The sequence below is a fragment of the Nerophis ophidion genome, linkage group LG25, assembly GCF_033978795.1.
Source record: "Nerophis ophidion isolate RoL-2023_Sa linkage group LG25, RoL_Noph_v1.0, whole genome shotgun sequence".
NCBI lineage: Eukaryota > Metazoa > Chordata > Actinopteri > Syngnathiformes > Syngnathidae > Nerophis > Nerophis ophidion.
In genome coordinates this window covers 10,662,904-10,676,755 of record NC_084635.1, presented here as the reverse complement: position 1 = coordinate 10,676,755, position 13,852 = coordinate 10,662,904, and the positions used below count along the sequence as shown (strand labels likewise).

Sequence of the window (13,852 nt, the reverse complement as noted above, 5' to 3'; positions counted from 1 at the left end):
CTTTAAGACCCTTGCATTTTTACTCAAACCCCAATCGTGCCAAAATCCATTTTATATTGTCTTGTGTAAAAAGGTTTCGCACTAAATTTACCAGTAAAGGGGACATTTGCCTATTATTCACAATCCCTATGTGAGACAAGAACAAGTCTTCTAAATTGTATAATACATCTCGTACTAGTCTGTCAACTATGTATCTAACGGGAGTCATCTATTCCGCCTATTAAGCCTTCTAATAAACATGCAAAAACTGCCACCATTACATGTCATAACCTGCATATTAAAGTATTAGGGACATTGTTGCTATAACACCCAATGCCGAATAAGTACTTTTAATAACACGGTGTCTTGATAACAGAGCAGTAGCTAGTTTATGTAGTATTGACATACTGACCCGTGAGCTGCTGCATCGCCCTTGTGTTGATAGAAGTTTGTGCTCCACTATCATAGTTGAAGGTTGTGGCCATAAGCCAAAAAGTTAATCAACTCGAAATTTAATTTAGACCCAGAGACATGACAAGACGCTCTTTTGCTCCTAGCGTTTTTTTACATGAGGAGTGAGGATTATGATGAATTTATTATATAAACGGTAAAGACTTCTTGAAATATAATAACATCCCATCAGTCAGCTTCACAGTGAGAGCAGACATTGTACAGTAAGTAATTTGTTGTTTGTATTTCTTGTTTTGCACTTAGCACTCCTGCTAAATGACGCTTAGTGTTTCAAATGAGCATAATCTTCCCAGCATCCAGCTTCTAAAACTCAAAGCTAAATCCATTCTCTGTATATTCAGGCTAAAAAATAAAAGGTTGGATCATCATTTAACCCAAAGTAGTCGTCATTAGCTCAGAAATTATGCCATGTCATAATAGTCGTCGTTATTGTTGAAAGAAATAGCAAATGTTGCGTTGCGCTCTGTGAAATCAAAGCGCCCAAAATACATTTTCCAGCAATGCTTAAAATTTCCAGAATACCGTAAATATTACATGATTTCATGAATGTGCCTTAGATCTATACTTACACCGTTGTTGTTTTTTTAGAGGGCATTGTTTTACGATATTAAACATAAAAACGAAAGACGTTTTCTTGTCTCACATAGGGTTTGAGAATGATAGGCAAAGTTGCAGCTCCCCTTTAACGTTTTTTAACTTTGCAGGAACTTGAGTATTCCTTGGCAGCCTTGTTTTTCTGTTGAACGTTTTCTTATAGAACATTCTACATACAAAACTCTCTTTCAGCTGTGTGAAGAGTAGGGTCCCCCTACCCCTGCAGAGTTGTATGTATTATACCTCGTGTGAAAGCATTTGGAAATGAATTTTGTTGTGCACTAACAAAAAAGCAACATTATTTTCTGCTCTTTTCTTTCTGTTGTGTTTGCATGCTCTAGCTTTTGAAGGTAAAACCAGATCTTAGGATCGTACTATTTGAGCAAAAATATTTAGTAAAGCTGTTAAGTCTATTAGCAGTTTCTGATCCCTCTTATCCCTGTCATCCAACATGTATCATGTGGTTCTGATTCATGGAAACACACATTTTATATTACTACTTTCCAATTTTAAGCAGCATTAGAGACTCACACAAACATTCAAGTAAATCCTTCAGTTAACCACTATTGGAAACGTGCTTCAAAAAGATGTTATAACTTTGATATGCGCATTTCCATTTGGAGCGAGTTAAATAAATGTTTACACTTGAATCAGTAGTAAATTACATTTATTGAATGTGACATTGACAGTTGTCTTGAAAATAACACAATCATAAACTAAACTGACTTTAATATCAGAAGTCTTCACTGCTGTATACAAGAATTGTGTGTAGCATGGCATCTTATGAAATCGCATTTTGCTTGTGTGACAAGATTGTTGCTGTTTTTTGTGTTTTTTTTCGTGGTTTCCGGTGAATACATTTTTTGTAGCTGTTTTAGATGTCGAGGATGGAGGGAACAATTAATGTGGCAAGAAAACACTTAACCAAAGGACAGACAACCATGTCTTTTCTTTGTTTCACTCTAATTTGGATGTGATTTAACATATTACTCAACATTCTGAACTATTTAGGATGAAAATCTTAAATAGTTCAAGTTAGTAGAATTTTAAAAAACTTTGCAAAATGTCTCAAGTATTTCTCATGCCGGTTTTAATGACAATCAATGTTTTAATTAAGTAAGGCTGTCTTCAACAAAAGATTTTCATTGTCGAATCTGATCTTTAAGATTTTGCCCATAGTCAACTATCTGTCGATTCTATTGCATTGTTTTTAACATAGAAAAATAAACAGATTGTGATAATAGTCGTGTATACGGACTGCTCACTAGGTAACAGTATAACGTAACATGATGCAGAGTCGTGTAGGAAGAGAGTATGGCCAACTAAACAACAGGTGCCATGACTGCTACCAAAGACGTGTGCAGCTGTGTCCAGATGCATGCAATTGCTGTTGTTTTGTTGTTGTTAGATTTTCTGATGAAATAAACCAAAATAATATGTCGATATATAGTTCTAAACATTCTCCAGCTAAAACAAGCTTTTATTCAGTCAAAGTAGAATTGTGCGGCTGTATTTGAGGCAGTCTGCTGCTACATTCCTGCTGTGTTTTGTGACCAGCAGGCACTCTTAACAGGCACCCAATGGCGCAATAAACATAAAAAAATACAGAGAACGACCAAAAAATAACCTACTACCCTCATTTTGCCAAAATCTTCATTAACTTTGGACCAACAATCACAGATAAATTGTGACTTGTGTGTGAAGTAAGTCACTGTGGTGAGTCTGACTGCCTCCAATGTATCTGTAATCACTGTATGTATCACTCATTATGTATTATTCTAACTGATCTTTTTTATGTAACCTGCTTAAGTAAGTGTCATTTTGTAGTTATTTCCCCATAATTCTGCACAATAACTCAAAGATGGTAACACTGGGAAGTAGTAAAGAATATGGAGTGGTTTTTGGTCCAGAACATATTTTGCTGTATTCATTGTTGACATATTTCTTGCCACTTTGATTTGTATGAATGCAGCTGAGATAGGCTCCAGTGACCCCAAAAGGGACAGGCGGTAGAAAATGGATGGATGTTTGAGATTTTCAGTTCACTTCTTCATCTATTATTTCACCTCAAATGTGATTTCTTAATTTTTTTCTCAGTGTATTTGTATTTTTTGTTTGAATTTCTATTCCCGCTGCTCCCAAATTGCATTGTTTTATTCATACTGAGACTCAAGGATTCTGTTTTTGTCAAGCTATCTCTTAAATGTCATTATTTGTATTAGTTTCTTTCCAGTGTTGATGGCAAACCTTCACTTCCCTTACTTGTCTTCTTTACGGGTGGCAGGGATGGCAATGTAAAAGCTTTCCATAATTTTCCCAGGTGGAGCAACCCCCTGCTGAACAAGTGGGCATTTATACACGTAGAAAAAATAACAAGGAACTACTGCAAACACATAGGATCAGCTCAAAGTTGGTTGTCGTCATGGCAACCTTTATTCACGTGAGTGTCTTTTGACCAATGAGATTGCCGGAAACCGAGTTGGCCATACTCTCTTTCTACACGACTCTGACATGTTAATGTCTGACTGTTCGACTGTTAAACCTCCGAATCGAGCAGAATCATATTTTAAGGCAGCCCTATTTCTAAGTAATTTTAAAGTCAAATATTTTGTTCATGTATTATATAATATTTGTCTGTATTGGCAAGCATCAATTGACAGTAAATTAGGGCAAGCTGTTTTATGAAATTGAAAATAATTACACAATCAGCCCAGCCAAGTGTAAACTGACACTTTTTTAAATTATATACCTTGAATCAGATACAGTTTGATGGCTTTGAATGTTTCCTTTTGTATGGATGTGTGATTATAACCGTGGCGGTTCCCGCTTCAATGGGGCCCTGTGCTAGAATTTTTCCCCATATTCTTGTGGCGCCCTCTATAGAAATTGCCCATATGGCCCATAGCTAGAACCACCACTGTAGGTGTGTGAAGCCTTTGTTTAAAATGAATGATGATTTGTGAAGAGCAGATTTAGCACTGCTTGGTTGTTTTTTAGAAGCTTGTGACATCTATATCAAAGCAGAAGTAGCTATTGATGTGAAAGACACTTACATGCTTGCATCGTAGCCTTTGTGTTGCCAGTATAGCAGCTTTTACATATTTATTAGATTCTATGGTAATTGCGATTTAAAGCCTGCAAGTATTCATCTATATTTCTGAAAAGATCTGCTGGTGTATCATCATTGCTTTATCATAACCACTAGTTCATTTCAGTTAGTCATAATGCCGAGCCACTGTATACAGTTGTGGTCAGCAGCTTGCATAACCTCACTGTGGGCATAAACATTATGGCAATATTTAAGTTTTAATGAGGCAATCTATGTATAAGGAAGAACCACTACGTAATATCTGACCACAACTGAATTTATTTTAGTGGCTTGGTGTTTAATAGTAGTGCTTTGTCAGTGTTCCTCATTTTCATTTACTGCTTTTACATCATAAACATTTAGTCTTTTAGACCTCTTCCTCTCCCAACCCTTTCCGTGTCAAACACTTGTCTCTCCAGCCAAACATATACAATGATCACTTCTGCCTCCCTTCTTCAGTGAAGCAGTAGTTACTAATCATTCCAAAAATACAACTTTGGTGTTCATATAGTCTCATATAATCCTATGAAACTATATGAGTTCATATAATGTCGATATATAAAAAAACCTCACAAGGCATATTGTTTACTGCAGAATGGAGACATGGAAAATAAATTGAAAGGGCCATGATTTTATCATGTGCTGTTCCAGTGACACTTACCACCTCAGGCCTTCATGTGAATCTCCCTGCATTGTATTCCTTTCCTAGTGTCTGCTTAGGTTGACTGTGATCACCCAAAAGCAGATCTTCTCCTGTGAAAATAAGGTTATTCATTTATCCTCCCATGCAATGTGAAATGCCCTTGCATGGACATCACTTTTCACGTTACTTTGCTTGCGACTACCACTTTTTCAAGCTCAGTAATTGAACAGAATGCATATCAGTACGTCAGAATATCTTAATGATGCACTTGATACATTTTGGCTTGAGCATGACTGACTGAATATGTGTGCATTGACATTTGCATCAGTGAGCCCTGGTAACCAACAGCAAACAACGTGACGCTAATCCCTTTTAACTAAGACATTCCACCAGTTCCAGCAACTAAATGTTCCCCTAAGCTTACAGTAGCTAATACTGACAAGTCTGCGGCAGTTCCCTTAAAGCAATATAGTGACTTAACCACCCTCCTCCTTTTATTTCCCCTCCTCTTCAATATGGCACATCCTTAACAGGCATCAATATGCTCATAGTTTAAATACTGTAAATGATAAGAGTATAACTTTTTTTTTATATAATTTGACTTTTACCTTACTAAATCTAGCACAATATTCCTGTTGTAAGGATGTTACATCTTTTGGAAACTAACATACTTAGTCACCCTTTTAAGCGGTGTTAAAATCAATTAAAAACTCAAATTAATTGATTTACTTCTCATTTTTTCACACGGACAAAATAGCTTAATGTTGATGCCTGTCTTGGTAGTGTTTTAGCAAAGTGTGTTTTTATTCTTTCCCTCTCATTCTCTGTACTACTATGTTACTTTTCTAGGCCCTGGCGAGTATGAGTTTAAACACCCAGCCCATTTTGAACTTGGAGAAGTTTCAGGAAGGTCATGAAATGCCTCTGCTTCCTCCTGGACGTGATAAAGCCTCTCCATCATCCACGGAGTTCAACCCCCTCATTTACGGCAATGATGTTGATTCTGTGGATGTAGCCACCAGGCAAGCCTTTTCTCCAGTGTTGTTTGCCATTGTACAGTTGTTAAATTTATTGCTGTCCCTGGAGAGAGTGAAGCACATGTCATATGTTGTAAAATGAAGTTCACATACCCCTATTTTGTTTGTCAGGGTGGCGATGGTACGTTTCTTCAACTCCCAAAATGTTCTCCATGGTTTTCAAATGCACACAAGGACTTTGCGCCTCTTCCCACGCCCCGTGGTGGCTTTCCAGTCATCGTATTTTCTTGCGTCTCGACCGAGACGCTCAAATTTTGCCGATAAGCTTTCCCACACACAAGCCGTGGAGTTCTATGGAGAGTGGGCTCTCAATCCGACTAACCTCGCGTTTCACAGGATACATAATAGTAAGATGATCATTCCAAAAGGTTTCTTTGCTGCTCTTGCGTGGCATTAAAAATTGAGTGCTAATTGTACAATCTGCACTCTGTGGTTACAGATGTGTTTGACCCGTCTTTAATTGGTGACAAACCCAAGTGGTATGCTCACCAGCTTCAGCCTGTGGTTTACAGAGTGTTTGATGGAAGCTCACAGCTGGTTGAGGCTATGGCAAGTCCATTTGAGGATGAAAGCAATGACTCTGATCCTACAGACAGGTAAAGAAAATCAACCACAATTTTGTTTCATAGTGAGCTGATTTAGCTTTTCAACTGGTTATTGTAGTATAACAAATACATTTCAAAGTAGTGCTGCATGGTTTATCGGTAAAAATTGTGTTCTCGGTTCATTACAGTTTCCCTTGGGATCGATAACATTTTGTCTAAGTCGTTTTTTTACATGATGGTTGTAATTTATACTGTCAAATGTATTACTTAAAAAGTATAGGGTTGTAAGATATAGACAATATACAATATAAACTAGGTAAATCCGGCCAACAATGGAGCTTTTATTACGATCGTGATAATGCATGTCGATGACACATTCTATGTCTGCAAAAGCGACAAGCGAATGAATGCATCCCCAACGCAATGTCGCATTTTCGTTAATGTCCCTCTGCAGTGCAAAGCCACTTCTAAGTCAGTAATACTCGCGTCAATGGTGGCAAATATAAAGCAGTATGTAAGGTTGTATTTTTTCCTCATCCTTCACTTTAAGGGTGGGTGAAGAATGCATAAAGAATGCACTACCAACCCGATAAGACCTGGTAAGTCCGAAAGAGAAAGAGATGATAAATTATTATCTGCTCATAGATGCTACATTGTGGGTTTTTGTGCACACTGCAGCTAGTCCTGGATAGTCCCACTCCTTTACGCTTTAGTCAAATGCAGGATTCTCACAGAAATGAGGCAAAATACAACCTCATCTCCTCTAAATTTATCCCAAATATCCGTGGAGGACAAGTAATAATTAAAGTTGCTACACTACACAACGTAGGAAGATAAGCTAACTGCAAGCTAGAGTTGTTGAATGTAAGGTGAGCGGGGCGATACAAATATTGACCGTAACAATACCACGTAGTATATTATTATATGGTTGGCACCACAGTCGTTGGATTGCTATTTGTCTATTATCCAAATTTTTTTTGTCGTTTTTGTTATCGTTTACAAACTGAGGAACTAAGCCCCTTGACAAAGAAGGGCTTTAAAAGCAAAAATCAAAGGATTTAAATTGGAGCCAGTAGTTTTTTAAATATTTAATTGATGTTGTTAGATCGCTATCCTGTGTTTCTGTCTAATTAAAATTTTGACCAAAAATGTAATTATTTAAACGTATTGAGCATTTTAAGTATCGGTATCAGCATTGGTATGACCAATACTGTCCCTGTAACTGCTTGGTATTGGATTCATACCCATTTTTTTTTTTTGTAGTATCGCTGAAAACGAATGTAAAGTATACAACAGCAAAATAAGTGTTTATTACATTTTATTACAAGTGTAAATAGAACTGTGTCACAACAGAAAGTTACCGGCTATTAACAGTAAATTACCAAGTAGGTTTATAATCGTTTTGAGAAAATCATTTTACTGTAAATGACGCAATATGTTACCGTATATGTAAGCAGGAAAATTAGGAGCCATTGTTGTCCTTTTTGAAATTATTCTATTGTCGTTTACATACCAAATGTTATGTTGATATATGGGAGCATTTTTAAAAATTATTTTGGTGTTATGCTCAACAGCAATAATGGAAGTAAGTTAAGTTCCTGCTATTCACCGTACTTGAATGACCATTTGAGTATTCTTTTTTTTTGTTTTATTAAAATTAATCAGTTCAATAAACATTTTTTGGAGAAAAAAAAGGGGCAAAAAAAATCGTGACCTAAATTTTAAGCAAAATAAAAAATTAATTGTGATTAAAATTTTTGCCAGAATCTTGCATCCCAATTTCAAAGTATTTCGTTGGAGTAGGTGTCAATATTTTCTTTTATTTACAGCGGTAGTGACAGTGAGGCATATGATGACTCAAGTTCATCCTATTCCTCACTTGGAGACCTTGTAAGTGAGATGATACAAGGAGATATTCAGGGCGACACACCAAGTATGTTCATATTTGTCTCTACATTTTATGAATGATAATCAAATACTTAGTATGTCTTAATTGATTTTATTTAAAAAAAAAAACCTTTTGGTTCTTTTTTTCTAATGTTGACTCTTCAGGCCTCGAACCACACACCCATGCTGCTCTGGGAGACGCAAGTGAGGTGGAGTTTCAAGACTTTCGGGACTTCAGAGACGGAAATGGCCCAGGGAGTTCATCAAGCGGGGACGGTCCTGCAGATCATTCTGATGGACAGCCCCATCGCTCAAGCTCCAGCACAACTGCAAGCTCCAGTCCCAGCACTATCATTCAGGGAGTTAACAATGTGTGTATTCATCCATCCATCCATCCCATCCATTTTCTACCGCTTATTCCCTTTCGGGGTCGCGGGGGGTGCTGGCGCCTATCTCAGCTACAATCGGGCGGAAGGCGGGGTACACCCTGGACAAGTCGCCATCTCATCACAGGGCCAACACAGATAGACAGACAACATTCACACTCACATTCACACACTAGGGCCAATTTAGTGTTGCCAATCAACCTATCCCCAGGTGCATGTCTTTGGAAGTGGGAGGAAGCCGGAGTACCCGGAGGGAACCCACGCATTCACGGGGAGAACATGCAAACTCCACACAGAAAGATCCCGAGCCTGGATTTGAACCCAGGACTGCAGGAACTTCGTATTGTGCGGCAGACGCACTAACCCCTTCAATGCCAACATATTATTTGTGAGTTTGTATGTTGGTAATAGGATGCCAGACAGAACTGGCAGGCCCAAACGCATAGTGAAGGTCTGCTGTGAACATCTGGCAGAGTCTCCCGTCAGAGAGAGTTTCAATTCCACCTCCGGAAGAACTTTGAACAGGTTACGAGGGAGGTGCTAGACACCGAGTCCGAATAGACCATGTTCCGTGCCTCTATTGTGACTACCGATTGGAGCTGTGGTCGGTGCTTGCGGTGCCTGTCGTGGCAGTAATCCCAGAACCCGCTGGTGGAGGGATGCCGTCAAACTGAAGGATGAGTCCTATCGGGTCCCTTTGACTCATGGGACTCCGGAGGCAGCAGACAAGTACAGACAAGCCAAGCGATGTGCAAACTTTGGCAATTGCAGAGGCAAAATCTCGGTCATGGGAGGAGTTCGGAGAAGCCATGAAGACTTCTGGACGACTTTGGAGCGATTATGGACCACCATCCGCCGCCTCAGGAGTGGAGACGGTGTGCTGCTGACGTCGACTGGGAATGATGTGGATTGGTGGAAGGAATACTACATATCTTCCAATGAGGAACCAGTGCCTGGGGACTCCGCGGTGGGCTCTCCTATTTTCGTTGCCGAGGTTGCCGCAGTAGTTAAACGCTCCTCGGTGGAAGGGATCGATGAGATCTGCCCGGAGTGTCTTAAGGCTCTGGATCCCGTGGGGCTGTCGTAGTTGACAAGACTCTGTCTTGTCAACTATGACATTGCATGGACATCGGGGCGTTGATTCTGGATTGGCAGACTGGGGTAGTGGTTCCTCTATTTAAAAAAGGGAACCGGAGGGTGTGTTCCAATTATTGTGGGATCACACTCAGACTTCTCTGTAAGGTCTTTTCAGGTGTAGGAGCAGTGTGGTTTTTGTTCTGGTCGTGGAACTGTGGACTCACTACTCTCGGCATGATCCTTGATTGTGCATGGAAGTTTGTCCAACCAGTCTCCATATGTTTTTTGGACTTGGAAAAGGCATTCGACCGTATCCCTCGGGAAGTCCTGTGGAGAATGATCAGAGAGTACGGGGTATCAGAACGCCTGATTGGTGAAGTCCGCTCCTTGTATGATCGTTATCAGAGCCTGGTCCTCATTCCCGTCAGTAAATCGGACCCGTTTCCGGTGAGGGTTGGATTCCGCCGGGGCTGCCCTTTGTCACCGATTCTGTTTACAACTTTTATGGAAATAATTTCTAGGCGCAGTCAGGGCATTGAGGGGATTCGCTTTGGTATCTGCAAGATCCGGTCTCTGCTTTTTGCGGATGATCTACGTCCCTATCCTCACCTATGGTCATGAGCTTTGGGGTAGGACCGAAAGGACAAGATCGCGGGTACAAGCGGCCGAAATGAGTTTCCACCGTCGGGTGGTGGGGCTCTCCCTTAGAGATCAGATGAAAAGCTCTGTCAATCGGAGGGAATTCAGAGTAAAGCCGCTGCTCCTCCACATCGAGAGGTGCCAGATGATGTGGTTCAGTCATCTAGTCCGGATGCCCCCCGTATGCCTTGCTGCGGAAGCATTTCGGGCGCGTCCAAGTGGTATGAGACCACGGGGAAGACCCAGGACATGGTGTAGGGACTATGTCTCCCAGCTGGCCTGGGAATGCCTCGGGGTCCCCTGGAAGATCTGAACAAAGTAGCTGGGGAGACAGAAGTCTGGGTTTCTCTGCTTAGGCTACTGACCCCGCGCCCCGACTTCGGATAAGCGGAGGAAGATGGATGGATGGAATTTGGTATACATATTTTCTAGCCACCATTTTTCTAATCACCCATCACAGGTTACCCGTACTTTGTTTCCAGTTGTTGTGTAAATTCCTCTTTTAACACAGCAGTGGTGGTATAGAATTACAACCACACGCTAACATGATAAAGATTATACATTTTTGTCTTCTTTCCCACCCAGGACCAAGGGGAAGCACCTGATAGCGAGGCACCAGCGGCCTCCGCCCCACAGAACCCTGTCCCAGGAGTTGGTAGCCAGCCGTTTTTGAGACCTACAGCTGACGCTAGCCTGGGGGACTCCTCAATACGAAAACGAGAGTATGACAACCCCTATTTTGAGCCCCAGTATGGCTTCCCCTCTGAAGATGATCCTGATGCAGAAGAACAAGTGGAGTCATACACCCCTCGATTCAACCAGAACCTCAATGGCAACAAGTGTGTTAAACTTGTTCATCACTTGAATGAAAACTTTTCTCTTCATTCAAATGGGCTCTATGACCAACCATGAAATGTCAAAACCCAGCATGTCAGACTAGTACTTCATTCATGGTGGTCTTGAATCTTTGGTGGTGTCATGTCATGTTCATGTTTAAAACATGTTACTAAATTGCATGCAAATGTTTGTTCTTTCAAGAGGCCTGACTAATGATATTTTATCACTTCTTAAGGGCTCAGCGTCCTTCACGTCCCAGTAGTCTGAGACTTCCTGGGGAGTCTGACGGAGAGGGAGATTCTCACAACAGCTCACCAAACTCAACTATTTCCAACAGCAGCAATGATGGATTTGGAGGACTGATGTCCTTTGCAAGTAAGAAAATGTTATTTGATATTTTTGTTGTTGACGTTTTCCTACGGAAGTGAATGGTGAAGGTTGTTGTAAAAAAACTGCATCCGGTCAGTTTGGTGCCCTTAAGTTGATTTTAGAAAATCAAATACGAAACCATTTTGTTCTTTAGGTCAAGTTGAAATAAGAACTTGATTTTCTTTGCTACTATCGTGAAGTCCCATTGCAATCAATCACTTTTTTGGGCAATGTACAGTACAGTAATGTACAATGTACAGTATCTCTGCCACCGTCACTGGTGACGGTGGCAGAGAAGAGGACTGTTGACAAACTAGTAAGCATCCTGGATGATGCCAGTCACCCTCTGCATAGCGTTATCAGTAGCCAGAGGAGCCTGTTCAGTGCTAGACTGCTTCATCCCAAGTGCAGGTCTAATAGACTCAAGAACTCCTTTGTCCCACACGCCATTAGACTGTACAACTCCTCTCTGGGAGTGGGGGCAGGGGGTACAAGGATGACAGGGGATTCAAAACATTAACAGTGCAATACGTTTTCATAACATGGTCACTACTGTCTACTTTGTCTTGTTAAATTCTTATTTTACTGTTATATTGTTATTCCCATTGTTTTTATTCTTTTTGTAATATTTCTCTATTTTGTTTCCTTTTAAACCCCCATTATTTACTTTTTACTCTTTTTTTAAATTGATCTCAACTCTGTACACTGCTGCTGGAATTTTAATTTTCCTGAAGGAACTCACCTGAAGGAATCAATAAAGTACTATCTATCTATCTATCTTCAAATACAGTGGAACCTTGATTTACAAACTTAGTTGGTTCTTGAACAGGATTTGTAAATAGAAAAGTTTGTATATTGAAGCAAATTATCCTTTAATAATCTAAACATGACTAATTGACCTCGACAAACTGTAATAATAATAATAATGGATTAGATTTATACAGCACTTTTTTTTTTGAGACTCAGAATTTCACAGAGAAGTGAGAACCCATCATTCATTCATTCACACATGGTGGTGGTAAGCTACTTTTGCTGCCACAGCTGCCCTGAGGTAATCTGACGGAAGTGTGGCTGCCAATTTGCGCCTAGGCCCCCACCGACAATCACCAAACATTCATTCACCTTAGTGCACCAGTGTTAGCAGCACTGGGAGCAAGCGTAAAGTGTTTTGCGCAAGGACACAACGGCAGTGACTTGGATGGCAGAAGCTGGAATCGAACCTGGAACCCTCAAGTTGCTGGCACGGCCGCTCTATCCTCCGTGACACACCGTCACCACGGTCCATGATTTAGTAAAAGTGTCTACACTTTGAACAGTATATAAAGTGCTATACAGTACTGCATATCAAACAAACATAAGGCAGTGATGAATCAACTATTTCCTTAATAACAGAGTCACAACAAAAACAAATAGGTGAACTGTACACCTCGTATGCAGCCGCCTTGCCGACACAAACCCGCAATCTCACAGTTTGAATTCACAAAACTCATTAACTTTACCAGCCAGGGTAGCTACAAAGGTTAGGAATAAAAGGAAGAAAATACACTTTACCTGGACGGATAATCTTATTGGCGTGCAGCAGGGAGGAGACAGTGTTGACAATGCTGGGGATATTTCCTGAAAAATATCACTTGTCCATTGCTTTCTTTGGACTCTTATTGAACTAGAAAACTGCCGTAAAAAGGCAAAAAAAACCCAAGTCAAAATCAAAGAAAGTAGCACTGTAACTCACAGCAGCACTGCTGAGCTGACAAACAAGCACAATGGATGTGCTGCCGGGCACAAAATGTATGTGCTGCAAGGCACACAATTGTGTACTCTGAGACAAGGTTTTGTACAACAAACAAAGCGTAGTTATATTCGTTCTCTGGTTCATTAATCGAAACGTTTGTACAATGAGCGTTTTGTGAATCAGGTTCCGCTCTATTTAAATATGACAATTATTTTAATTAACGATTTCAATTGCAGCAACTTTTTGTATTTGTTATAGGTAATCTTTACAAGAACCATGGCACTAGTTTCAGTCTGTCCCATCTTGCTCTACCCAACAAAGCTGCAAGAGAGAAATCGACCCCTTTCCCCAGCCTCAAAGGTACCATAGCACAGCCAGTTAAACCCCTGTCAACTGTCACTGGCATCTGCAATACATGTGTTTCGCATAGCCAAAATATTAGATTTTGTTCTATTTTTATGCACCTTTTTGCTTTATGTACCTGGGATGATACAATAATGACTGAATCTTAATAGTTATTAAAGTCATTATAGCTGCATTATAACTTACTATGTTGCACACACTGTAA

General features: G+C 40.2%; 1 protein-coding gene across 24 annotated transcripts in view; it reads left to right on the top strand.

The window, feature by feature from the left end:
- The window catches only part of madd (MAP-kinase activating death domain), a 92,484-nt gene that overhangs the window by 24,141 nt on the left and 54,491 nt on the right, over positions 1–13,852 (top strand). For 17 of the 24 annotated variants that reach the window (XR_009804255.1, XR_009804254.1, XM_061887224.1 and 14 more), the window contains exons 8-16: positions 4,842–4,898; positions 5,625–5,797; positions 5,924–6,159; positions 6,252–6,408; positions 8,187–8,290; positions 8,410–8,615; positions 10,932–11,185; positions 11,419–11,558; positions 13,543–13,644. Coding sequence is in view for 22 of the 24 variants with exons in the window: in XM_061887224.1 (XP_061743208.1) it covers positions 4,842–4,898; positions 5,625–5,797; positions 5,924–6,159; positions 6,252–6,408; positions 8,187–8,290; positions 8,410–8,615; positions 10,932–11,185; positions 11,419–11,558; positions 13,543–13,644 (1,429 nt within the window). In the remaining 2 variants the exon portion in view is untranslated. The remainder of the gene's footprint in view (positions 1–4,841; positions 4,899–5,624; positions 5,798–5,923; positions 6,160–6,251; positions 6,409–8,186; positions 8,291–8,409; positions 8,616–10,931; positions 11,186–11,418; positions 11,559–13,542; positions 13,645–13,852) is intronic. The other 7 variants (XM_061887244.1, XM_061887246.1, XM_061887245.1 and 4 more) reach the window with 3 other exon arrangements.